This window comes from Nasonia vitripennis (genome assembly GCF_009193385.2).
Source record: "Nasonia vitripennis strain AsymCx chromosome 2 unlocalized genomic scaffold, Nvit_psr_1.1 chr2_random0002, whole genome shotgun sequence".
Classification (NCBI taxonomy): domain Eukaryota; kingdom Metazoa; phylum Arthropoda; class Insecta; order Hymenoptera; family Pteromalidae; genus Nasonia; species Nasonia vitripennis.
Genome location: NW_022279608.1, coordinates 1,172,181 through 1,198,503, shown reverse-complemented (window position 1 = coordinate 1,198,503; position 26,323 = coordinate 1,172,181). Strand labels below are relative to the sequence as shown.

Here is a 26,323-nt window from a genome sequence, read left to right as displayed (position 1 = left end):
CCCGGAATTTTCCTTCAGAGTAATTCCGAGTTTTTCCTTGCCTCACAGGTGCAAGCCTGGGCGAAAGCAAAGCAGTATATGGAGGGCTCAATAACAACATAAAATGAGGTATGAAAGTTGCCAATCCGATTCAATAGGCAGGGAGCGTCGGTCTTACAAGGAAAGGTACCCAACCCGATCTCACCGATTTTGATGATTTTCATATATGTTGTAGAACATAAAAAAATAAGAGACACGTATTTTTTTTTATCGGCTAATTTTCACTTTTAAGGGGTAAAAACCTCCCCTAAAGTTAACCCCCAAAAAGCGTTTTTTTTAAATATCTCGGCTTAAAATTAATATTTTTCAATGAAACAAATTGGAGGTTATTTCTTACAAAAAGAGCAAGTATTTCATGGTGATTTGAAGAGTAAGGGTAGCATCCCCTATTTTTTAGGGGTTGAAAACATATATTTTTTGGCATAATTTTATAATAAAAATGTTTAAACCGACTAAAAAAAATTGGAAAAAATGTTTAAACATCCTTAATAACAAAATTTAGTTGACGTCTTTCGGTGATTTCATAAATATTACCCCTAAGGGGGTAAACCACCCCTAACACAAAATAACTGTAAATATGTAATTCAATACATAATATTTCGTAGAAAGTTTGTATATAGAGGTTTTCGAGGTCGCTGATTACAAATCTGTTATCAGATTTTGAAAATTCAAAATGGCGGATCCAATATGGCGGACGGAAATATCGAAAAAAAATTTTATATAATAAAAAAGTTTTAAACGACTAAAAAATTTGGAAAAAATTTGTAAACATCTATAATAAACAAATTAAGTTTTTCGGTTTTTTCATAGATACTTCCCCTTAGGGGGGTAAACCACCCCTAACACAAAATAACTATAAGTATACTTCAATCCATAATATTTTGTAGAAGGTTTGTATATAGAGGTTTTCGAGGTCGCTGATTACAAATCTGTTATCAGATTTTGAAAATTCAAAATGGCGGATCCAATATGGTGGACGGAAATATCGAAAAAAAATTTTAACTTTCAAAAAAACTTGTTTACAAATGTGTGATCTTTGTAGCCTGTACATGTGAACTAAAGAGCCTTAAACCCTAAACCCCTAAAGAACAAATAGGCTAAATGGTTGTGCATTTTAACCAAACGACTCCAAACCCCTAACCTCCAGACAAGCCGAAGGCCTATGCTTTACCGTAGACACGAGTATAGATATATTACCGATATTTTATTCTATCATTTTGTATGTAACAAATAACGTCTCGTTTTATGTTTCAATCAAAGATTATTTATTTTTCTGCTTTTATAAATTAGCATAATTTCAAAAGTAATTTCATAAATTATAAAGTATTTCATAAATTGCATAATTATATAATTTTATAAATTCAAAAAGTCCACACTTTTTTGCAAATGAAAAAACATAGGTTAATAAAATTAGTTTATCAAACTCTTTTGCGTTTTGTAATAAAATTTAATGTTGTCAAACTTGGGAGTTTTTCATTGTTACAATTATTTCGTAAGCCAAACGTTTTTTAGATGAATTCTCGAAGTAATGATTATTGTATCTATAGTAAAATATTTACAGTCTGGAATTCCATAATAATACTATTTGATACGATTTAATGAATTTATCAAAAAATCTAAATTTAATAATAAATATTATTCTAATTATTATTATTATTTTTCATTATCATTGCTATTATCAGTATTACTGTTATTATTGCTATTGCAATTATGCTTATTCTTCTTCTTATTATTATTATATTACTATGATAATTTTTGTTATTGGTAAAAATACATAAAAGAATATTAATACTCGAACTTCATTTGCAATTAAAGAACACGTTGTTATTGAAAGGGAATTTTATATGCATTCATTAGTTTAATGAATGTTATCGTACATTCAATGATAATTCCACAGATAAATGTCTTTCACTCATAAAAGTTGTTGACAATATGTGCGAATCAGTATGTTCTTTTTTTAGATTGTTTTCATCGAGTGTTTACCTCAGCTGCCTGTGTTATTTTTTAGGCAGTGAGTGAATTTTGTGGGTATTCTAGTTCGATGCCGGAAAGTACGAATAGTACGTCTTTTTGTTTGTCAGTGGTATCATACAGTTGTAGAAAATTTTCTTTAGTGATTTTATATAGATTTACATTATTCAATTTCAAAGTGAATAAAAGTTGAATAAAACCAAAAATAGAGTTTTCCGAACATCACAAAGTGGAACGAGAATTCTTCTCCAATGCATAAATTAATGATCTGATTCAATTTACATTCACTCGTTTTATTCTGGTAGAAATGTAGCAGTCGTGCCTTACATGCAAAAACACAGCTTGTATAAATTTTACCGCTTGTTTTCATTTTAGATTGAAAAATGAAAATTAATCCGTTAAACGTTCTAAACTTATTATTAGCATACTTTCAAGCGTTAAACATACCAGATAGTGTCACGAATTATCATGAAACAGAGTTGGCCGAAAAAATAAAAGAAATTTTAATAGATGCAACACATGATTTCAACGATGTAGAAATGATTACTGATGACTCTTTGGATTTTAAAGAAGAGTATAAAGACCATAATGTGGAAATAATTGAAGATGAAGTGCAACATCATTTTTCTGATCCGGATATAGCACCAACAAATCAATGTACAGCAGATAATGAAGAACTAGATTTTGAATACAAAAAAAGAGCTGTAGAATTTTGGAGAAGTAGCAAAACGAAGCAAAATTTAAGTCTCAAAACAGTGCAAAACAGATTCAAAAAAGTATCATCTATTAGTCAGCTACGTCGTGGGCCTTTATTAATTGAATGGCTACTGGGCTCATTCAATTAATAAAGGTTGCACGTATAGAGAAAAAGTAGCACAAATTTGTCAGTATACCCTGGATAATTTTCAAGCAGCTCTCGACAGTGGTTCAATTATCCATGATGAAGATATAATTCGATGGGCCTTACAAGCTAAAAAAGAAATTGGTTTTGATGATATTAGATTCAAAGCTTCTAAACATTGGTTACTCAAATTTAAGCAAGCACACCGAATAGTTTCTAGGAAAATAAATAAGTTCATAACAAGAAAAACACTAGAAAGTAGTGCAGAACTTACGGCTAAAGCTGAAGCATTTATCGATGACGTTAAATCGTGTATACCAAGGATTGGACTCGAAAATTTGTATAATACAGATCAGAGCGGATTTCAGCTAGAAATGCATTCTGGAAGAACATTAGCAGTAGAAGGAGAAAAGCAAGTGCAATGTCTGGTACAGTCAATTTCAGCAACAACGCATAGTTATACTATACAGCCACTAATATCAGCTACTGGACAACTGTTGTCACCGCTATTTCTTGTTTTAAAGGAACCAAGTGGCAAGTTTGGCCCTATTGTAGAACAAAACATATTTAGACCAGAAAACGTGTACGTGGAAGCATCCGAATCTGGAAAATTAACAACAAGTAAGGGAACTAATAACAATTTTTACATTGTAATATCGTTGATCAGTTAATTAGTAAGTCGTTTAATTGCAGATCACTTCAAAATCTGGTTGGAAAAAATATTTTATCCCTATGTAGGCCATCACTCAATACTATTACTTGATTCTTGGAGTGGTCATTGTGACAAAGTTATAGAAGAAACAATGCCACAAAATAAAATTATTAACATAAAAAAATTCCAACTGGAACCACAGGAAAAATACAACCACTTGATGTCTATGGATTCCGTATTTGGAAAAACTTTGTCCGAACATTTTCTGATAATGTAATGTTAATGGATCATGATATGAATTTACATGTGAGAAATAATATAATTAAACTTCAATCATTGGTTCACAACCAACTGTCTTCACCGAGATATATAGATTTGTTTAAATATTCCTGGTATAAAAGCGGTTACGTGAATGAAAAACCAGATAAATTTGATAATCCTATAGATTTCAGTTTTGGAAAGTCTTGTGCAACACATTGTGAAATAGAAGGGTGCACAAACATTGCAATTGTACGATGTGGTTGGTGCAAAAAAGCATTGTGCTTTAAACACTTTTATGAGGACTACCATTATTGTAAAAACATCGTAAAATAATATATTTTATGCTCAATACAAAAAATGCACTATGGCAAAAGATAAAAGATTGTAGATTATTATTATACTCTAATATTATAAACAAAAATACATTATAAGTTGAATTTACAATAAAGGAATTTCAATAACACTCTGATAACAATTTCTACGGAAATTATAAAACTGCTTCACACACAGAATTTTCTTGTTAACAAATTTAGGAATTTGAGGTGGTTTGGTTAAAAAGCACAACCATTTAGCCTATTTGTTCTTTAGGGGTTTAGGGTTTAAGGCTCTTTAGTTCACATGTACAGGCTACAAAGATAACACATTTATAACAAGTTTTTATGAAAGTTAAAATTTTTTTTCGACATTTCCGTCCACCACATTGGTTCCGCCATTTTGAATTTTCAAAATCTGATATCAGATTTGCAAAGAGCGATCTCGAAAACCCTTATATACAAACCTTCTACAAAATATTATGGATTGAAGTATACTTATAGTTATTTTGTGTTAGGGGTGGTTTACCCCCTAAAGGGTAGTATATATGAAAAAATCGAAAAACTTAATTTGTTTATTATAGATGTTTACAAATTTTTTCCAATTTTTTTAGTCGTTTAAAACTTTTTTATTATATAAAATTTTTTTTCGATATTTCCGTCCTATTGGTTCCGCCATTTTGAATTTTCAAAATCTGATAACAGATTTGTAATCAGCGACCTCGAAAACCTCTATATACAAACTTTCTACGAAATATTATGTATTGAATTACATATTTACAGTTATTTTGTGTTAGGGGTGGTTTACCCCCTTAGGAGTAATATTTATGAAAACACCGAAAGACGTCAACTAAATTTTGTTATTAAGGATGTTTAAACATTTTTCCAATTTTTTTTAGTCGGTTTAAACATTTTTATTATAAAATTATGCCAAAAAATATATGTTTTCAACCCCTAAAACATAGGGGATGCTACCCTTACTCTTCAAATCACCATGAAATACTTGCTCTTTTTGTAAGAAATAACCTCCAATTTGTTTCATTGAAAAATATTAATTTTAAGCCGAGATATTTAAAAAAAAACGCTTTTTGGGGGTTAACTTTAGGGGAGGTTTTTACCCCTTAAAAGTGAAAATTAGCCGATAAAAAAAAATACGTGTCTCTTATTTTTTTATGTTCTACAACATATATGAAAATCATCAAAATCGATGAGTTCGGGTTGGGTACCTTTCCTTGTTAGCGGCAAGGAGCTGATCTCTGAAAATATCGAACTTCTCCGGGGAGTTGCCGCTGAGTAACTGACCCGATGCCCTTTTAAAGGGCAGAGAGTGTTGGCTTAACTAACAAGGTGCAGTGTCTAAAAGATGTCCACACCACAGATGTTGCTCAGTTAAAATGTGAAACACAGATGGGCTACTTCCACACAGAGGTGGTGGAAGACCCTCACTTACTAGGCCAAGAGGCCGTAAGAGGTATCGGTAAAATAAAAATAAAAACTATCAACACAACTCGATACATTATAAGGCCATGACCTTTGCGTTTTAAAAAGCTACCTATATATTCTGAAATATGAATAATACAATTATTATTTTAAATTTTCTTAAATATCATGTACTTACATCTGGAGGTAGTGCAAGTTTTTCAGGTGCTGTGTAAGAAAGTAATTGTAAACATAACTGATACCAAATCACTGCTGATTCACAAAATGAACAATCATTAATGTTATTGCAAATATGTTGTGTAATCCATGAAGCGATGTTGGTAGACTTAAGTAAATGACATGCATCTCTACAGATCCAACTATTAACACCAGTATGTTTGTCAATACTTTGCAATTCCATCTGGAAAAAGATGAGATATAAAAAAAATGTTACAAGGAAATTCCTTTTTAGGTACTTGCTGTCCAAATAGAAAAATTCATTAGCACGATAAGGCAATTATACGTAGAACTGTGTTGCATTTTAGTACATTCACGTGCGTTTGCATACATTTATGTACAATTTTGTTGAATTCAAACATTTTTTACAGCAATGTACTGAAATATACGTGAGCATACGCGAACGTATGCAAACCCTTACGACAATAATGTGCAGAGATCTGTGCATAGATCTCGGCAAAGATTTTTGCAGATATCTCAACACAAATCTCTGCAAAAAATTTGAACCGTCTCTTTTTAATTTCCAGCGTATTCTTGAAAGCAAAAAAATAATATCAAGAGTGCCTATATGGATGTTACCATCTGGATGATAACATCCATATAGGCACTCTGGTTGTGAAGCCCAAAATTTTTATTTTTCAAGATATTAAAAATTTTTTGTTAAAATCAAATTATAAAAAAAATGTGTTTGTGTGTATTAATAATAAAATTAAACATGAACTAGCTTTCTTCGGTTCTCTGGTCCTTAGAGGTAACACATTTTTTTTATCAAGAATGACCTCTTTTGCAACACTTATCTTGTTTGAACCAATTGTACAGTTACGTTACCTGTTCAAAGACATCGTGTTATGGGTAACAAGTTTAGACCCGTCTCATCGATTGCCAAAGCAAACAGCGCTCTTCTACTGAAACCCATAAAGCCGACATATTCACAGCAAGTTTATAGCACGAAAGGTTCAAACGAGATTATATACGACATAATATCTATTTTTTATCTTTTCAATGCAAGATCCAAATATAGCTATGAATAATTTAATAAAGGCATACTGAGGAATAAAACGCTGTCTCGGCTATCAATGCAAACCGTAGCGCATGTGCAGATTGCGTATTTTTGTAACTCAGGAAGATGTTTAAATCAATACAATACAAATCCAGCAAATTCGTCGTTACGCTTGCGTAGACTTCAAGCATTTAACAGAATATATATAAACTGCTCAGCATTTCCAACGCGTAGTCGGCTATTGCACTACGATTCTTGAAACGAAAAATTATATTATAAGATTTAATAAAATTTATTGTCTAAAATTTCTCCTAATTATCGACCTTTCCGCTTGAAAGAGTGATACCGAGAAATAAAACCGCTTTCTTGTCTATTTATGCAAATTATGGCGCATGCGCAGATTGCGTATTTTGATGTATTAGGAAGATATTGAAATCAATATAAGAAAAATTCAGCAAATTCATCGTCACGCTTGCGTAGACTGCAAGCTATGAACAGTATGTATATAAACTGCACATCATTTCTAACGCATAGTCAGCTATTGCACTACGATTTTTAACGAAATATGATGTTATAAAATACAATAAAATTTATGGTCTATAATTTTTCTTGATTATCGAACTTTTCCCTTCGAAGAGCAACCCAAGGGCGACCTGTGGACTTTCCGGAGGCTAAGGGCAGTCCTTCATTGTGTTTGGAAGGAGGCGCAATGGGTATTTTATTCAAACCCTAATCTCAAGGTGCAATTTATCGAGCTGAGAGGACTAGTTGACCGCTGGGGTACTAGTTGGCCTCAAACGATGCCTCGGAGAAACCAGGCGTAATACCCGAGTATTTAGCCTTACTGTCGTATGCACGGCTTAGGTAGTTGTAACCTCATCTGCCCTGGCACCTGCTGAAACGCGGAGAAAGAAGGACTGCGGTGCTTTAAAGAAGAGAAAGGCCTAAGAGCATACTTGCGTGGCTGCTTCATCCACTGAGCCTACGACCTGTAATGCACCAGTTACGGTCCAGAAGAGGCGACAAAGAATGCATAAGATTCCGCTCTCTGTCCCCCGTAACAATAAAAAAGTCAAAGGGCAGTCCAAGTAGGCAAATCCCAACAGTGGGCCTACTCAGGTGAGGGAGCAAGTTGGAGGGGACGTTCTGCTCACGATCGTGGTGGTGCTGGAGGACTACCCCGATAGTCCGATAACCCCGGAGTTGTTCCAAGACTTTCAAGGTACGGTCATGAAAGAGTTGGACCTTCAGCCACCCAATACATGGCCCAAGCTCGACGTCTCCTACTGTAAGCAGGGAATGACAATCCTGGTAGCCAGCAACCCAGAGGCGAAGGAGTGGATGGCTTATAAGCTAGCCACACTGGGTTTCCCCTAGTGCGCCAGATTTAAAATAGGGGGGGGGGGCAGAGCTACTTCTTCAAAGAATTAAGGTCACCGCCCAGTTTTCTGGTCCAGCAGAGAGGCCGGCGGTAATCTTCGAAAGATTAAAGGCTACAATCACTCCCTAAAGACGAAAGCGTGAAGGGTCATCGAATCTAAGGTTGGGGAGGAGGGGGAGTCGTACGTGGGAGACTGACAGCTCCTGGTGCTGGCCATCCCCGAATTTCATGCCGGGACGTTGGCAAAAATGGAGAACCTGCCTTGGTATGAGCTCGGAAGGGTGCACATCAAAATGCATCACTGAGAGACGCAAGGGACCGTCGCGGGGGGTGGGGCAAAGACTCTGGAGCAGGTGATGGAGACATAAATGTCTTTATTATTTCTTCCTATCTCTCAAATTAACTTTCACCACTGTAAAGACGTCTCAGTTATTTTACTGAGGAGTATGACAGTAACCTACACAGTCATAGCACTCATCCAGGAACCCTGGATAGTTATGAGTGCCATAACGGGGCTGAGTAATCTAGTCTGTTTCAGTGATCCGAAGGAGCAGAGGCCAAGGGCCTGCATAGTAACCAGGGGCGCCAACGCGCTGCCGCTGCTGAGCCTTACAGCAGGTGACCTTATGGCACTTGTTAAACAGAGTTGGAGGACGTAGGACGGATCGTGATAGCCTCCGCCTACTTACCATTTAACAATACAGACAAACCACTAAAGGAAGTTCAGAGGTTAGTAAAACACTGTATGCTTAACAACCTTCCACTGATTATAATGTGTGACGCCAACTTACATCACAGAGTATGGGAAAGTACGGATACCAATGCCAGGGCTGTCAAACCGCTCGACTACCTCGCATGCACAGACCTGGAAATAATAAACGTTGGTGACACGCTTACATTTAGGAATGCGATCAAGGAGGAAATGATATACTTAACTCCGTCATCCATCAAGATAGCGCATCTGATCAGCAAATGGCGAGTGAGCGTCAGACCATTGTTATCGGACCACTCTCTTATCACATATTTGGTCGGTACCCTTGGCATGGAACAACCAAAATGAGTAAGAAACCTTAAGAAAACGAACTGCGTAGGATAGAAGAAGGATGTAGAGGAAGCTATGTGCAAAATACGACTCGACATCAGAGATAGCACATCTCTTCAAGAAGCAGATGTCGGATTTGCCAGGGGCATCACCCAAGCTTATAAGGGGAATTGCAAACCAAAACAAGAAAGATCCGAAGGTAAAGTCAAATGGTGTAATCAAAGGCTAGAGCAACTTAAACGAAAACACAAAGGGACCTGGAAAGTTCCAGAAAACACGGTACAAGCTCCCTCTGGATCCAATATAGAACATAGAGGGATATATAATAGAAAATCGTCAGAGAAGCTAAGCGAAACAGCTAGAGAAACTTCTGGGAGAACATCTAGAAGGGTAAAGAGACAGCCAGGATGAACAGGATCCTGGCGAGAAATTCCGAGGCTGTCCTGGACATTACGCTACTACAAAGGAAAAAACGTTAAATCAATGCCGCAGACCAGCATACGCCGAACTGAACGAAAATTGACTGCTGGCCAGACGGATCGTCACGCCTGGGAGGGTAATGTGAGCTATAAGATCTTTTAAGCCATTCAAATCACCGAGACCTGATGGTATCTTTCCGGCCACGCTTCAAAAAGCGGAGGACGTTATAATTGGCCCACTCACACGAATGAAGAGAACAAGCATCACGCTCGGCTTAATCCCCACAAGGTGGCAGGAAATCAAGGTAGTATTTATCCCTAAACCGGGAAGAATCCCCGAAAGACTTTCGGACAATTAACCTGACCTCCTTTGTACTTAAGACCTCTGAACGAATGGTCGACAGATACATTCGAGACAAAGGTTTTGGGTGACAAGGGTCTACACAAAGAGCAGCATGCCTACAAAGCAGGAAGATCCGCGGAGACAGCACTCTTCAGGGCTCAAATGCTCTACGATCAAAAAACAGTTAGATGCCAAAAGATAATGCCATAGGCGCACTACTGATATCAAAACGTTTCAATTGACATTGATTATATTCCAAAAAGAGTTCAAGTTGTAGAAGAACTTAAACCCCCTACAATCCAATATACGTTAAGCACACAATTCTTAAGGAATAAACTTATAACTGCAGAAATACCTGATGAAATAAAATATCCAATGTTTTATAATATCGTTAAGCAATCAATGATACATGGCCCCTGTAGTGAAAATAACTTAAATTCACTATGTATGGATAGCAAAACAAAAAAATGTACCTAAAAGTTTCCGGAATAGTTTGATGAACAAACTACTTTTAATAATACTGGATATTCCCTTTATCGACAAAGTACTAATTGAAAACAAATTCGTTTCAATAAAAACAATATAGCTGATAATCGATTTGTAGTTTCATATAATCCATATTTATTGTTGAAATTTGATCATAATAATAATGTCGAAGTATATTTACCTATTCAATGTGTCAAATATTTATTAAAATATTGTTATAAGGGGCATTATTGTGCATTTATAAAAATAAGTCAAGGTCATAATGAAAATGAATGCAAAGAAGAAAATTTCAACTACGATAAAATAAAACAATATTTAAATACAAGATATGTAAGCCTACCAGAAGCAATGTATCGTCTACTACAATATGCAATGTATGTTTTATCACATGTAATTTACCGATTAGCTGCAGATTTGAAAAATGAACAGTTTGTATTCTTGAAGGAAGGATCAGAAGGAGAGTTGATTAATAAAAACAAAACACAACTTTGACTGCATGGTTTCAACTAAATGCAAATGATCCGCAAGCTAGACAGTACTTGTATGTTAATATACCATATTGTTATGTTTATAATGAAAAAACAAAGAAACGGACACCAAGAAAAAAAGTTTGGAAGCTAATTATAAGTAGAATGTACTTTGTAAATCCAAAGGATCGAGAAAGATCTTTTTTAAGATTATTTTTATTACATGTAAAAGGGGCTTAATCTTATGAAGAATTATAAACATTCGAAAATGTTACATACGCAACATTTCATGAAGTAGTTGTAGCTAGAAAACTAATAATCACTGATGGAGAATGGGACAAATGCTTAAAAGAAGCAATCAAGGTTAAATTTCCTAAAGCTTTGTGTAACCTGTTTGGTTGTATATACGTATTTCATCGCCCAGTAAATGTTAAAGTATTATTTGGAAAATATAAAGCATATTCTTACAGTTCATTGTTAACTAAAGAAATAGGTGAAAATATCTCATTGAAACATATAAATTATATTTTAACAAGTCACGGATAATCACTGATTCCAATAAACGTAAATTTTCCAAATATCACACAATATTTTAAAAGATTTGTATATTTTAAAATATTTTAGAAACATTTTTAAAACAATTTGAAACTGTTAAATAAACATTTTCATAAAATATATGACCGAAAGATTTATAAAGTATTTTTAAAATATGTGATTGTAAATATTGTGAAAGAAATACTAAAATATGTGATTGTAAAATAAATATTAAAAAATATTTATAGCATACTTTTTCAAAATGTATTTTTCTTTGATTCGGGCATTTTTTGTGAAAAATATTTTATCAAAATATTTGCATTAATTACTGTAAAATATATCTAAAACACATTTTTAAATATTTTGTAATAATATTTATATCATATTTTGTGAATATTGCTGAGATATATTTTAATTTTGTTTACAAAAAATATTGAGATAAAATATTATAAAAAATTTAGGAACATTTTAAAATAATATATTTTAAGCATATTTTAAAAAGCTAGTGAAATATTTTGAATAAATATTTATCTACAAGAATTTGATACATTTTCTTTCAAAGTTTTTATAATTTTGCATTCATATTTCATTTAAATGTGTATATAAATCTTTATAAAATGTATCTAAAAACATTTTTAATTATTTTATAATCCTTTATTAAAAACATTTTAATTTGGTTCTAGTAAAATATTTTAAATAAATATTAAATTACGAGATGTTGATACATTTTCTTTGTAGGATTAAACGAAAAGGTCAATAAATAACGGAAAACTAACATAAAATAATAAATCCAGGTTATATTCAAGAAACGCAAAATAATCGTGATTTTACAAAATCAAAATTAGTTCGCGAGTCGTCACAAAATTGCGACTCGTAAACTTAAAGTTGAGTTAAAATAATTTTCAATTACTTTCAAAATTATTATATTACGATACGTGTGACCTAAGTAGCCGATTATTGCACGGCGTGTATTAGCACCTAAGCGCAGCGAGAAGTCCATTATTGTACCGTGAGGTTAGCGCACAAGCATAGCGCAGATTAAACGCAGATTTAAGCCAGACTGTGCTATAATAGTACATTACGATACGTGTGACTTAAATGGTTCTTTTTTACACGGCTCAGTTAGCACCCGACCGTACCTAGGGCGCTAAGCGCTGTGTAAAACTGAACCATTTAAGGCAAGAGTATCGTATAAAATTTTATAGCACAGACTGCTAAAATCCGCAAGTCTCGCCTATTCGTGACTAAAGTAGTCCTTATCTGCACCGTGAGGTTAGCGCACGAGCGTAGCGAGTGTGATTTATTAATTTATTCTTTTGACTGTTATAGTTTTTTTTTTTAAATTTTAAGCTTCAAAATTTTAACTTTCATTAAAAATCAATGCGTAATCTCGTGTTTCAAATCTTTATTTTTTAAAATTTTTTACTTTTAAAAAATAAAGATTTGACTTTTACTATAAGGATTTAATAGTAGGAAAAAAGATCAACAAAACTTGAATTTTATTACTATTGCAATATATATTTTAACCGAGCGACGGTAGGAGTGCGGTGAATCGCGCTAGTTAACAGATTATAATACATTTTCTTAGAAATATTTCAAAATATTCTATAAACATTTTAGAGGTAATTTTTTGATCTAGGTCGAGATAAGTAAGAGACTACATTTGGGTAATGCATGTTTTTTTATTTTGCTTTCTACCTTAGGAAACTTTGTAATAGTAATTTTAAGAGTTTGTGTAAACACATTTAGGAGTTGTTTTTTGGTGCAAGTCGAAAAGTAGTGTTTTTGTGAAATGTCCGTACGGACAGATGTATGTGTGTGACAATGTTTGTGTATTCGTTTGTAGACGCCTATATATCAGCTTCTACTTATCAGTGGATTTTAATTCCACCAAGTCTTATTTTCTTTGTTTTTACTGTAGCATAATGGAAAAACAGTGCATTTTGCTTTCTCAAAGAGAAAGCTTTGTAACGGTGCAAATTTTTGAATCAAAGATTTTGATGAATTTTAATATTTTTTAGGTTCCTGAGTCCGAAATATACGTTTTAAGAAAAGTATGTATGTATGTATGTACGTATGTATATATGTACGTACGTATGTATGTATGGATTGCGACAGGGTGACCGTCGAGGTAGAAATCTCTCTCTCTCTCTCTCTCTCTCTCTGTCTCTCTCTCTCTCTCTCTCTCTCTCTCTCTCTCTCTCTCTCTCTCTCTGCTGGGGCTGTACCACATCTATGAGTTGGTACTAATAGCATTGAAAATCTGTTTTGTAGAAAAACAAGAGAGAAATAGCAGTCGGATGATCGGCACTAGTTCCCTTCGGAAAGAAAAAGAGAGAGAGAGAGAGAGAGAGAGAGAGAGAGAGAGAGAGAGAGAGAGAGAGAGAGAGAGAGAGAGAGAGCGAGTAGCAGACCACGCCACGCTATACTGCGTAGCTTTACCGCCAGCCACACCACTACGTTCCAATCGGCTCACACGCATACACTACCTGGAAAGAGTCAGCACAACACCGAACCAGCGCAAGTGAAGAAGAGAGCGAACCGCTGGGAGGGGGAAAACCACGTCGTACGGATCCGCTCGCAGCTCACCGATAAGCCCGAGCGTATGTGTGCGAGAGTCGACGTACGAGTATGCGAATTTTTTAGCCGGAATGAAATAATGTAACTTGCAGAGCGAAAATTATGTACTGAATGAAGGAGTGATACTGACTCGCGAGAGTGTGTTTCTGATCACAATGTTCCGTCAGAAAGCTTGTAAATCAACGATAAATTGATGAAGTTTGTATAGCGCATGCGCGCAATTGCAAGACCTCGAGTCAAAATTCGTCGAGGTGACTTACTTACTTGGGTACGAGACTTACAAGGAAAGGTACCCAACCCGAACTCACCGATTTTGATGATTTTCATATATGTTGTAGAACATAAAAAAATAAGAGACACGTATTTTTTTTTATCGGCTAATTTTCACTTTTAAGGGGTAAAAACCTCCCCTAAAGTTAACCCCCAAAAAGCGTTTTTTTTAAATATCTCGGCTTAAAATTAATATTTTTCAATGAAACAAATTGGAGGTTATTTCTTACAAAAAGAGCAAGTATTTCATGGTGATTTGAAGAGTAAGGGTAGCATCCCCTATTTTTTAGGGGTTGAAAACATATATTTTTTGGCATAATTTTATAATAAAAATGTTTAAACCGACTAAAAAAAATTGGAAAAAATGTTTAAACATCCTTAATAACAAAATTTAGTTGACGTCTTTCGGTGTTTTCATAAATATTATCCCTAAGGGGGTAAACCACCCCTAACACAAAATAACTGTAAATATGTAATTCAATACATAATATTTCGTAGAAAGTTTGTATATAGAGGTTTTCGAGGTCGCTGATTACAAATCTATCAGAATTTGAAAATTCAAAATGGCGGATCCAATATGGCGGACGGAAAAATCGAAAAAAAATTTTATATAATAAAAAAGTTTTAAACGACTAAAAAATTTGGAAAAAATTTGTAAACATCTATAATAAACAAATTAAGTTTTTCGGTTTTTTCATAGATACTTCCCCTTAGGGGGGTAAACCACCCCTAACACAAAATAACTATAAGTATACTTCAATCCATAATATTTTGTAGAAGGTTTGTATATAGGGGTTTTCGAGATCGCTCTTTGCAAATCTGATATCAGATTTTGAAAATTCAAAATGGCGGAACCAATGTGGTGGACGAAAATGTCGAAAAAAAATTTTAACTTTCATAAAAACTTGTTATAAATGTGTGATCTTTGTAGCCTGTACATGTGAACTAAAGAGCCTTAAACCCTAAACCCCTAAAGAACAAATAGGCTAAATGGTTGTGCTTTTTAACCAAACGACTCCAAACCCCTAACCTCCAGACAAGCCGAAGGCCTATGCTTTACCGTAGACACGAGTATAGACATATTACCGATATTTTATTCTATCATTTTGTATGTAACAAATAACGTCTCGTTTTATGTTTCAATCAAAGATTATTTATTTTTCTGCTTTTATAAATTAGCATAATTTCAAAAGTAATTTCATAAATTATAAGGTATTTCATAAATTGCATAATTATATAATTTTATAAATTCAAAAAGTCCACACTTTTTTGCAAATGAAAAAACATAGGTTAATAAAATTAGTTTATCAAACTCTTTTGCGTTTTGTAATAAAATTTTATGTTGTCAAACTTGGGAGTTTTTCATTGTTACAATTATTTCGTAAGGCGAAAGTTTTTTAGATGAATTCTCGAAGTAATGATTATTGTATCTATAGTAAAATATTTACAGTCTGGAATTCCATAATAATACTATTTGCTACGATTTAATGAATTTATCAAAAAATCTAAATTTAATAATAAATATTATTCTAATTATTATTATTATTTTTCATTATCATTGCTATTATCAGTATTACTGTTATTATTGCTATTGCAATTATGCTTATTCTTCTTTTTCTTATTATTATTATTATATTACTATGATAATTTTTGTTATTGGTAAAAATACATAAAAGAATATTAATACTCGAACTTCATTTGCAATTAAAGAACACGTTGTTATTGAAAGGCAATTTTATATGCATTCATTAGTTTAATGAATGTTATCGTACATTCAATGATAATTCCACAGATAAATGTCTTTCACTCATAAAAGTTGTTGACAATATGTGCGAATCAGTATGTTCTTCTTTTAGATTGTTTTCATCGAGAGTTTACCTCAGCTGCCTGTGTTATTTTTTAGGCAGTGAGTGAGTTTTGTGGGTATTCTAGTTCGATGCCGGAAAGTACGAATAGTACGTCTTTTTGTTTGTCAGTGGTATCATACAGTTGTAGAAAATTTTCTTTAGTGATTTTATATAGATTTACATTATTCAATTTCAAAGTGAATAAAAGTTGAATAAAACCAAAAATAGAGTTTTCCGAACATCACAAAGTGGAACGAGAATTCTTCTCCAATGCATAAATTAATGATTTGATTCAATTTACATTCACTCTTTTTATTCTGGTAGAAATGTAGCAGTCGTGCCTTACATGCAAAAACACAGCTTGTATAAATTTTACCGCTTGTTTTCATTTTAGATTGAAAAATGAAAATTAATCCGTTAAACGTTCTAAACTTATTATTAGCATACTTTCAAGCGTTAAACATACCAGATAGTGTCACGAATTATCACGAAACAGAGTTGGCCGAAAAAATAAAAGAAATTTTAATAGATGCAACACATGATTTCAACGATGTAGAAATGATTACTGATGACTCTTTGGATTTTCAAGAAGAGTATAAAGACCATAATGCGGAAATAATTGAAGATGAAGTGCAACATCATTTTCCTGATCCGGATATAGCACCAACAAATCAATGTACAGCAGATAATGAAGAACTAGATTTTGAATACAAAAAAAGAGCTGTAGAATTTTGGAGAAGTAGCAAAACGAAGCAAAATTTAAGTCTCAAAACAGTGCAAAACAGATTCAAAAAAGTATCATCTATTAGTCAGCTACGTCGTGGGCCTTTATTAATTGAATGGCTACTGGGCTCATTCAATTAATAAAGGTTGCACGTATAGAGAAAAAGTAGCACAAATTTGTCAGTATACCCTGGATAATTTTCAAGCAGCTCTCGACAGTGGTTCAATTATCCATGATGAAGATATAATTCGATGGGCCTTACAAGCTAAAAAAGAAATTGGTTTTGATGATATTAGATTCAAAGCTTCTAAACATTGGTTACTCAAATTTAAGCAAGCACACCGAATAGTTTCTAGGAAAATAAATAAGTTCATAACAAGAAAAACACTAGAAAGTAGTGCAGAACTTACGGCTAAAGCTGAAGCATTTATCGATGACGTTAAATCGTGTATACCAAGGATTGGACTCGAAAATTTGTATAATACAGATCAGAGCGGATTTCAGCTAGAAATGCATTCTGGAAGAACATTAGCAGTAGAAGGAGAAAAGCAAGTGCAATGTCTGGTACAGTCAATTTCAGCAACAACGCATAGTTATACTATACAGCCACTAATATCAGTTACTGGACAACTGTTGTCACAGCTATTTCTTGTTTTAAAGGAACCAAGTGGCAAGTTTGGCCCTATTGTAGAACAAAACATATTTAGACCAGAAAACGTGTACGTGGAAGCATCCGAATCTGGAAAATTAACAACAAGTAAGGGAACTAATAACAATTTTTACATTGTAATATCGTTGATCAGTTAATTAGTAAGTCGTTTAATTGCAGATCACTTCAAAATCTGGTTGGAAAAAATATTTTATCCCTATGTAGGCCATCACTCAATACTATTACTTGATTCTTGGAGTGGTCATTGTGACAAAGTTATAGAAGAAACAATGCCACAAAATAAAATTATTAACATAAAAAAATTTCAACTGGAACCACAGGAAAAATATAACCACTTGATGTCTATGGATTCCGTATTTGGAAAAACTTTGTCCGAACATTTTCTGATAATGTAATGTTAATGGATCATGATATGAATTTACATGTGAGAAATAATATAATTAAACTTCAATCATTGGTTCACAACCAACTGTCTTCACCGAGATATATAGATTTGTTTAAATATTCCTGGTATAAAAGCGGTTACGTCAATGAAAAACCAGATAAATTTGATAATCCTATAGATTTCAGTTTTGGAAAGTCTTGTGCAACACATTGTGAACTAGAAGGGTGCACAAACATTGCAATTGTACGATGTGGTTGGTGCAAAAAAGCATTGTGCTTTAAACACTTTTATGAGGACTACCATTATTGTAAAAACATCGTAAAATAATATATTTTATGCTCAATACAAAAAATGCACTATGGCAAAAGATAAAAGATTGTAGATTATTATTATACTCTAATATTATAAACAAAAATACATTATAAGTTGAATTTACAATAAAGGAATTTCAATAACATTCTGATAACAATTTCTACGGAAATTATAAAACTGCTTCACACACAGAATTTTCTTGTTTACAAATTTAGGAATTTGAGGTAGTTTGGTTAAAAAGCACAACCATTTAGCCTATTTGTTCTTTAGGGGTTTAGGGTTTAAGGCTCTTTAGTTCACATGTACAGGCTACAAAGATCACACATTTATAACAAGTTTTTATGAAAGTTAAAATTTTTTTTCGACATTTTCGTCCACCACATTGGTTTCGCCATTTTGAATTTTCAAAATCTGATATCAGATTTGCAAAGAGCGATCTCGAAAACCCCTATATACAAACCTTCTACAAAATATTATGGATTGAAGTATACTTATAGTTATTTTGTGTTAGGGGTGGTTTACCCCCCTAAGGGGAAGTATCTATGAAAAAACCGAAAAACTTAATTTGTTTATTATAGATGTTTACAAATTTTTTCCAAATTTTTTAGTCGTTTAAAACTTTTTTATTATATAAAATTTTTTTCCGATATTTCCGTCCTATTGGTTCCGCCATTTTGAATTTTCAAAATCTGATAACAGATTTGTAATCAGCGACCTCGAAAACCTCTATATACAAACTTTCTACGAAATATTATGTATTGAATTACATATTTACAGTTATTTTGTGTTAGGGGTGGTTTACCCCCTTAGGGGTAATATTTATGAAAACACCGAAAGACGTCAACTAAATTTTGTTATTAAGGATGTTTAAACATTTTTTCCAATTTTTTTTATTCGGTTTAAACATATTTATTATAAAATTATGCCAAAAAATATATGTTTTCAACCCCTAAAAAATAGGGGATGCTACTCTTACTCTTCAAATCACCATGAAATACTTGCTCTTTTTGTAAGAAATAACCTCCAATTTGTTTCACTGAAAAATATTAATTTTAAGCCGAGATATTTAAAAAAAACGCTTTTTGGGGGTTAACTTTAGGGGAGGTTTTTACCCCTTAAAAGTGAAAATTAGCCGATAAAAAAAATACGTGTCTCTTATTTTTTTATGTTCTACAACATATATGAAAATCATCAAAATCGGTGAGTTCGGGTTGGGTACCTTTCCTTGTGAGTTTAATTGCGCGCAGACGCGCCCGAAGACACCCGAGCGGCGCAAGTCCGTATGTGCGCTGACCGAGTAGTCGTGCCTAAAATCTTAGTTGTTTTTTTATTGTTCGCGACGAAATTTTCCGAGCATGAGACATCACCAGTACGAGAGAAAGAGCCGTTTTTTCCGAGAAAGTTGAAGTAGAGAGTGAGGTATCTGTATGCCTATTTCGTAGCCGTACTGCCGGGTATTAGATTTGCTCTAGTCGCGAAGCCATTGTATTTGACCGTTGGGAGGTTAGTTTGTCGCGAAAGTGTATTGCACGAATGTAAGTTTGCCGCCGAATATTATCGGCGGCGGCTTCGAGAATGCATCTCGGCTATCGGTTCGTGAAATCGTATCATATATTTTACAGTACAGCATAGATCTAGTGTAGATTCGTTTAGAGGCATATATTTTGATAATAAAGCAAAGGCATTAAAAATGAGTAATTCTTATTTTTTTCAGAATTTTATAGGCACATCTTATTTTGTCTAGAAAAGCCTGTTACTTTGCTCTGAATAGCCTTCTTTACCAAATCTATCATATTTGACTGAGGTATAACTTTATCGTCGATGCTGATTGCACTCGAATTATCCCATTTGATACGATGAGGTACAGTTGATTTCTAATGTTTAAGCAATAAATGAGCTTACCTCACAGAATCCTTAGGTATACTTGTCAAGATTGCCTCATCAGACAAAGGATTCAGTGTGTCTTCATTTTCAATCTCTACAGCAGCAGCAGCAGTATTACCATCAGATAAAAGTTCTTGACGTTCTAAAGTTTTAAAATTAGGATACCTTCTTAAAATATGTAAATACTTTTGACATTTCTCTCTCTCTCTCTCTCTCTCTCTCTCTCTCTCTCTCTCTCTCTCTCTCTCGTCTGTAATACTTTTTGAAAAAAGTATTTCATGCATCTCAGCATCGAGACGTAATAAATTATCACCTTTTGTCTGTACACTCGGCTGTTCCAAACCATTACTTGAATTGTCTGGATGATATTGTTGTTGTTTCATATGTTTCCTCCGGTAAAATAATCAATTTACGTGAATGTTCCATACTTAACTTTTAGAACTACCGAATAACTTAGATACTATTGCGCCAATTATAGGTGCAAGTAACATAGGCAAAAAAGCACCACCGTCTTGAATAATTACTAGTCTCATCTTCTTCCACTCTTTTTCATTATTATTATCACTGCTGTTATTCAATAATTTAAGCAAAATGTTTTAATGTTTCTTCAACCTTGACTTGTGAGAATTTCTAATTTTTACGACACCTTGTAGCACATTTAACGCACACTCACATATTCTTTTGATGAGTTTTTTGTATGCTGAGCAAATTAAAGCTAAACGTTGTTGTCCATCAGCGTGACAAAGAGCATTCAAATTTGCTACACACTTTTTTTGTAATATGTTTAGGTGGACAGCTGCACTCTGTATTGTCAGCATCAGCAGCAGCAGCATGAGCACCAGCACCACACTATCTTCTATTTGTTCTCCTTCTAACTTTTTCCTTGTTTTTCTGCTTTGATGCTTTCCCTGCCATCGTTTTCCTCAGACTGATGCTTCAGCTATACAATGCTTTACTTTTATCGAAACTTGTTTTTGTAGACTGTTTTAAATCCAGCAGACGATATCCATGAGCAGCTGATGTGCTGTCTAGATATGCTTCTCGCAAATATTTAGCATCATCAGGATATACTTGATGTACTAGATACTAAATTTAAATAACAAGATAATTAGCGTTCAATGAAATATCACGTTGTCTAGCTCCTTTGTGAAAAAGATTTTGTGTAATAAAAATTACGCTTAAATTGTTGTGATAACTTCCCTTTGTAAATAGATCGATAATAACATTGTTCGAAACTTCTCTTATTAAATCATCAATAATTAATAATTTTTTCCTATCAATATCGTGTGAATAGTCTGAAGGCTGAGGTAATCCCTCGTGAAATTCAACAATTTACTTTTTGCTGCTTATACTACCTCCTGGTACGAAGTATACGATCAGAAGTTGCATTACACATAAGCGGTAGACGCTTAAGAAACCGTTTGACAAAGACTCTTTTACCACATCCCGTAGGGCCACTTACAATACAAGTGAACGAGTGCTTAAAACGGGTATCCATTATAGATACACACTATAAAAAATCACTGCTACATGCGTGGATGTGTGATAACGTAGAGTATAGGAAAATTCAAAGAAAGCGGTAGAGCAGCGATTAAGCTTACAGAAAAAACCAAATCCACTGATCGCCATCGGAGATACGTTTTATAATAGAGTCATTTATAATAGGATCTTTTATGACCGACGTCAGCCGTTAGCAATCGGGCCTCGGACCTTGGTCTATACCTGCAAAAAGGTAGCGGCTAAGTGAGTAGTGGGAGGAAAAGCGACGCCGCACCTGCTGAAGCAGTTCTCAATGAGCGTCCCTTAACATTTATTTCAGAAGGCTATGAGGATGTTATACCTATATCTCCATAATGTTCTTGCAAAAAGTAAAAGAGATTGGCGTTATAGATTTAGATAAAGTAGAAAAATTAGATATTAACAAACGATTTGCGTACCGTCTTAAAATGAAACAAGATTTAGAAACAAATATCTAGATGCATTAGCACATCAAAAACGGAAAAATAAAAGCTATAATATAAATCTTGTAGGAAGCGATAACACGAAAAGGTTAGAGTGGCGATTAGCTAAAGTCAAACAAATTTTTACACGTAATGACGGACAAGTCCGTGTAGTGCGATTAGTAACAGCAACCGGCGAAATGACGCGCCCAATTCAGCGTATATATCCATTAGAATTAAGTTTCAATAAAACAGAAAAATGCGACAAACAAATTATAATAAGAAAGTTTAAAAATAAAGCTACAACAGGCAACGATAAAGAGAAGACTGTTATTGTAAAATCGAAAAAGAATGAAATCGTGATTAGAAGTGGTAGAATTTCGAAAAAACCAAACAGATTAATGTACAATCAATGTTTGCGCCATTTGAATATTCGCGCGCTTCTAGGAAACCGGAGACCCCCTGCGAGCAATTTCTCGCAACTCACCCCCTCTTTCAAAGTCAGCGATTAGCATTAAAGCGCGAGCTCAGGTGTCCGCGGTCTCTTGTTCCGGCGCTACCAGTTGAGATGAACTATATCACACTAGTTTTTTTATACACACCCATACAAAAAATCCACACTACGAATTTAGAGTTTAATTATTGTCAAAATTACAACTAACACAATCACACTTGTAACACACAAGTATTTAATTAGAAGAGCACGCTGCTCACGTAAATTGTGAGTGCCACGTGTTAATCATTTCTCAACTCTCCTCTCTCACTCGCTGGTGGGCTAGATGTCTGGCGCCACAGCGAGGAGTGACGTCATACGGTAGTAGAAAGACCAGCTCTCTCTCTCTCTCTCTCTCTCTCTCAGCCGAGTCCGTCGTGTCTTAGTTTTGCTGATTGTCCTTTGTTCGTGCGCCGTGTTTTCGAGAGCCGAAGATATTTTCCTGAAGAGTGATAAGCCGGTGCGCGTAGAGCGTTCCATTTGAATTATAAAATAGAGACGGACTGCAACGCGAGGTTTGAGGATCTCGCAGAGATCTTCGCTGAATCAATGTAGGGCAAGTTTCGATTGTGATCGGAATATTGTTGTTTGAAAATTTAGAGTCCGAGTTCCGTGGTGTGAGAGTTTAGTATGAGTGTGCTGTGTAGAGAGAATCGGGAATAGCTTGAGAGAGTATAGAGGTGGCTAGAGTAAGTATACGAAATATTTTTTATATAGATATACTGTGACTGCATGCTCCTACCTCTACTGTGTTTACTTAAGCGAGGAATTCGAGCGGTTAGAGAGAGAAAAGGTAGTGGAGTTCGAGGGAAGGGAGAAGCTACGCAAAGCTTCTGAGAGCAGAAAAGAGATTCGAGATCATGGTGAGACACGACGTTGCGATGAGGGACGTGTTAAAAGACCGGCATAATCGGACGATTAACTTCGAAGTCGCGCGACTGCCGCCGGCCGTATTGATAGCAGAGTTGACGGAGATGCGCTGCAGTATCAGGGGGGTCATCAAGACTTTGCGGAACAGACTCGTTCGCGCGATACTTTGGGAAAGCGATCCGACCGATGATAGAGTGCCGTAGTACGCGGAAGATGTCGCGGCGCCGCCAGTAGTAGAACAGTTCGCGCAGCTCAACTTGTGAGAGTGTCAAGAGCGAGAAGTTGCCGATGACGCGAGACAAGCGCCGCTGCCAGAGTCAGGAGAGTCGAGCGACGGCGGCGCTTCTAGGACTTCATCTCAGTGGATGTTAGAGCACAGGGACGGAGAGGGGAATTTGAGCAACGCGGTGCGTCGGGTGATGATAAGTACGCGTGTGCCGGCGACCACGACTACGTCTGTGATAACGACGCAAGCCCGATCACCGGTTCCCGTAGGTGCGACGTCTGCGCGCAACGGAAACTAAATTGGATTTATTCCGCGTTGGGTACGAGAAATTTGGGAAAGCCGCGCGTTGATGTTCGTGAAACACTTTCAAGGTACGAAATGCCGACTGCACAGTACATCCATTACTTGACGCATATGCTACGGGGCCAAGAGATGCATGACGTCAACATTCTTACGCATCGCAAGCGCCGAGAGTAGGCCAAAACCTATACTTTTTGTCGGAAAGCGAAAGCGAGTACGCGCCGTTCAGGGCTGCGAGTCGGAAGCGTGTTGAGGACCGTGTACTTAGTGACGGGTATGCAGGACCGAGACTGTGGCCGAGGCGTAGTGATTTAGATAGAAATGCGTATATTGCGGGCGATGAGTGGAGTGACCGGTTGGAGAGCGAGGCCAGTTAACTGAACGGAAGACGGGGTTGGGAAGAAAAATTATGGCGAAATATAGGTGGAGTGAGAGCGAAGGCTAGGCCGGCGCTTCAAAGTGTAGACAACGATAGGAGAGAACGCGACGATTACGGTAGAGACAGCGCGCGGCTAGCGAATCGGAAATCACAGACCGTGAAAACTCTCAAGAGTTGGGGAATCGCGCAGTTTGCGGGGGATGAGAAAGCGGACAATCCGGAAGAGTTCCTGGAGCGAATTGAGGATAGCCGTGACGGGTCAAGGTTGTCGGATGACGCGTTGCTCGCTGCGATCTCGTGCGTCCTCTCCAAAAGGGCGTCGCGCTGGTATCGCACGCGAAGAGATTGCTACGTGGCCGGAGTTCTGCAAATGCTTTAGAAATAACTTTATCAAGTTTTACAACCGTGAAGACTTGATGGACGATTTACAACGACGCACGCAGGCCGAAGGAGAAAAGATCACGAGTTATCTTTCGAGTTTCAAATACATAGTCTCGCGCTTTAGCCACCCTCCATCCGAGCGCGAGCAAGTGGAGTTAGCTTACAGGAAAATTTGCTGAACGATATAGAGCGTTGCGGACTTTTGTATGAGCGACAGAAGGATCTCGACACGCGCTACCTTCCGCCGTCGACCGCCAACAAAATGCGAGCGCCTGGCGTCGCGTACACGGGGCCGCATTAGCCTAAAGTCGCTGCGGTTCAGGAGGACGAAAAAGGCGAAGCTGCTGAAGTCAAGGACGTAGTGGGTGGGAAAAAGGGTGGCAAAGGAAAGGGAAAGAACAAGGGCGCCAGCAAGTCGCAGAGTAATGGAGCCACGGGAGAGACGAGCAAGTGTATGTCGAGTGAGGTTAAGCCCGATTTTACGTTCGCTGCAGTGGCCGCTCAGAACGCAGGCCCGAGCGAATTCGCACGACCTTACTCTCCGACCGATAACCGAGGTGCGCCGCGAGCAGGGGCGAGTAGTCCGGCGAATAGCGCTCGTGCGTTTACCTGGGCAGGCGAGCGAGTTCGTGATTGCGATGCGAGTGATAGTAGTAGTAAACCGGAAAAATGCAAGTTCGTGGAGGTAGATAGATACGGACAACCATTAGCAGAGAGAAAACCCGAGGGAACAAAGAGCGATGCGAGTGAGAGGAGCCTTAATGTGGAGCGGGGTGAGGCAGAGAAAAGGAAAATCGTGCATTTCAACTTGGGGTCAGAATCAGCTGATTCGCCTTCGGCGTCTGAGGCAGAGGCAGGCCCGCACGCACTGAAGGAGAGCGCTACGGCCGACGTACTCCAGAGAACGTCTAATCTCTTAGAGATTAAGAAGTGGTTGAAACAAAGAGGACTGTGGCAGCTTGATTCCAATAGTGCGTTCGCGGAGTCAGTGCCTCGCGTCGACGGCGTTCCAGCGTGGACCGAGGACGAGTTTTCGCCACAAGGGATAGAGTCCTTGCGAGCGCGAGCTTTCGAGCGGGAGAAAGCGGGTAAAGTAGCCTTGGAGTTGATATACTCGAGTGATGATGAGGAGCAGGCCTTCGCGAGACTACCGGTAATTGAGAACGCTATCAACGTGTTAGAGAAGGGCGCGACGGCAGAAACAGCAGCTGGGGAACTGAGTCGTGGAGCGAAGCAAAAATCACGTGAAAACGAGGGAAGGGGAGAGAAAGGGTCAGAGCCGACTGTGAGTATCGCGAGCGAATTAGAGTCTGGAGGAAATGAAGAAGAAGGAGACGTTGTCGTGGCCGGAGTAGCAGCTGATAATCGAAATTATGTGTTCTTGAATTTAGGAGGGAAGGGATCTCTCGCGTTGCTAGATCTAGGCGCGACTTTATTGATGATCTCGCCGCGTGTGGCTGAGCAATATAAAGTAAAGCTAAAGCCTATAAATATGCAAGTGTGCACCGCAACCGAAAAAATTAGCAAAGTACAAGTAGTTATGCGCGCTTCGGTAGAGATAGATACACATGCGAGAGACATAGACTTTAAAGTAGTGCCTGATCTCGATCATGACGCGATTCTCTGGATTGATTTTTGCGAAGAGTTCGACGTTGATAC

General features: G+C 36.2%; 1 protein-coding gene across 16 annotated transcripts in view; it reads right to left on the bottom strand.

The window, feature by feature from the left end:
- The window catches only part of LOC100680429 (protein unc-79 homolog), a 2,400,004-nt gene that overhangs the window by 1,874,870 nt on the left and 498,811 nt on the right, over positions 1-26,323 (bottom strand). For all 16 annotated transcript variants that reach the window (XR_004345182.1, XR_004345183.1, XR_004345184.1 and 13 more), the window contains one exon: positions 5,694-5,915. Coding sequence is in view for 13 of the 16 variants with exons in the window: in XM_031923950.1 (XP_031779810.1) it covers positions 5,694-5,915 (222 nt within the window). In the remaining 3 variants the exon portion in view is untranslated. The remainder of the gene's footprint in view (positions 1-5,693; positions 5,916-26,323) is intronic.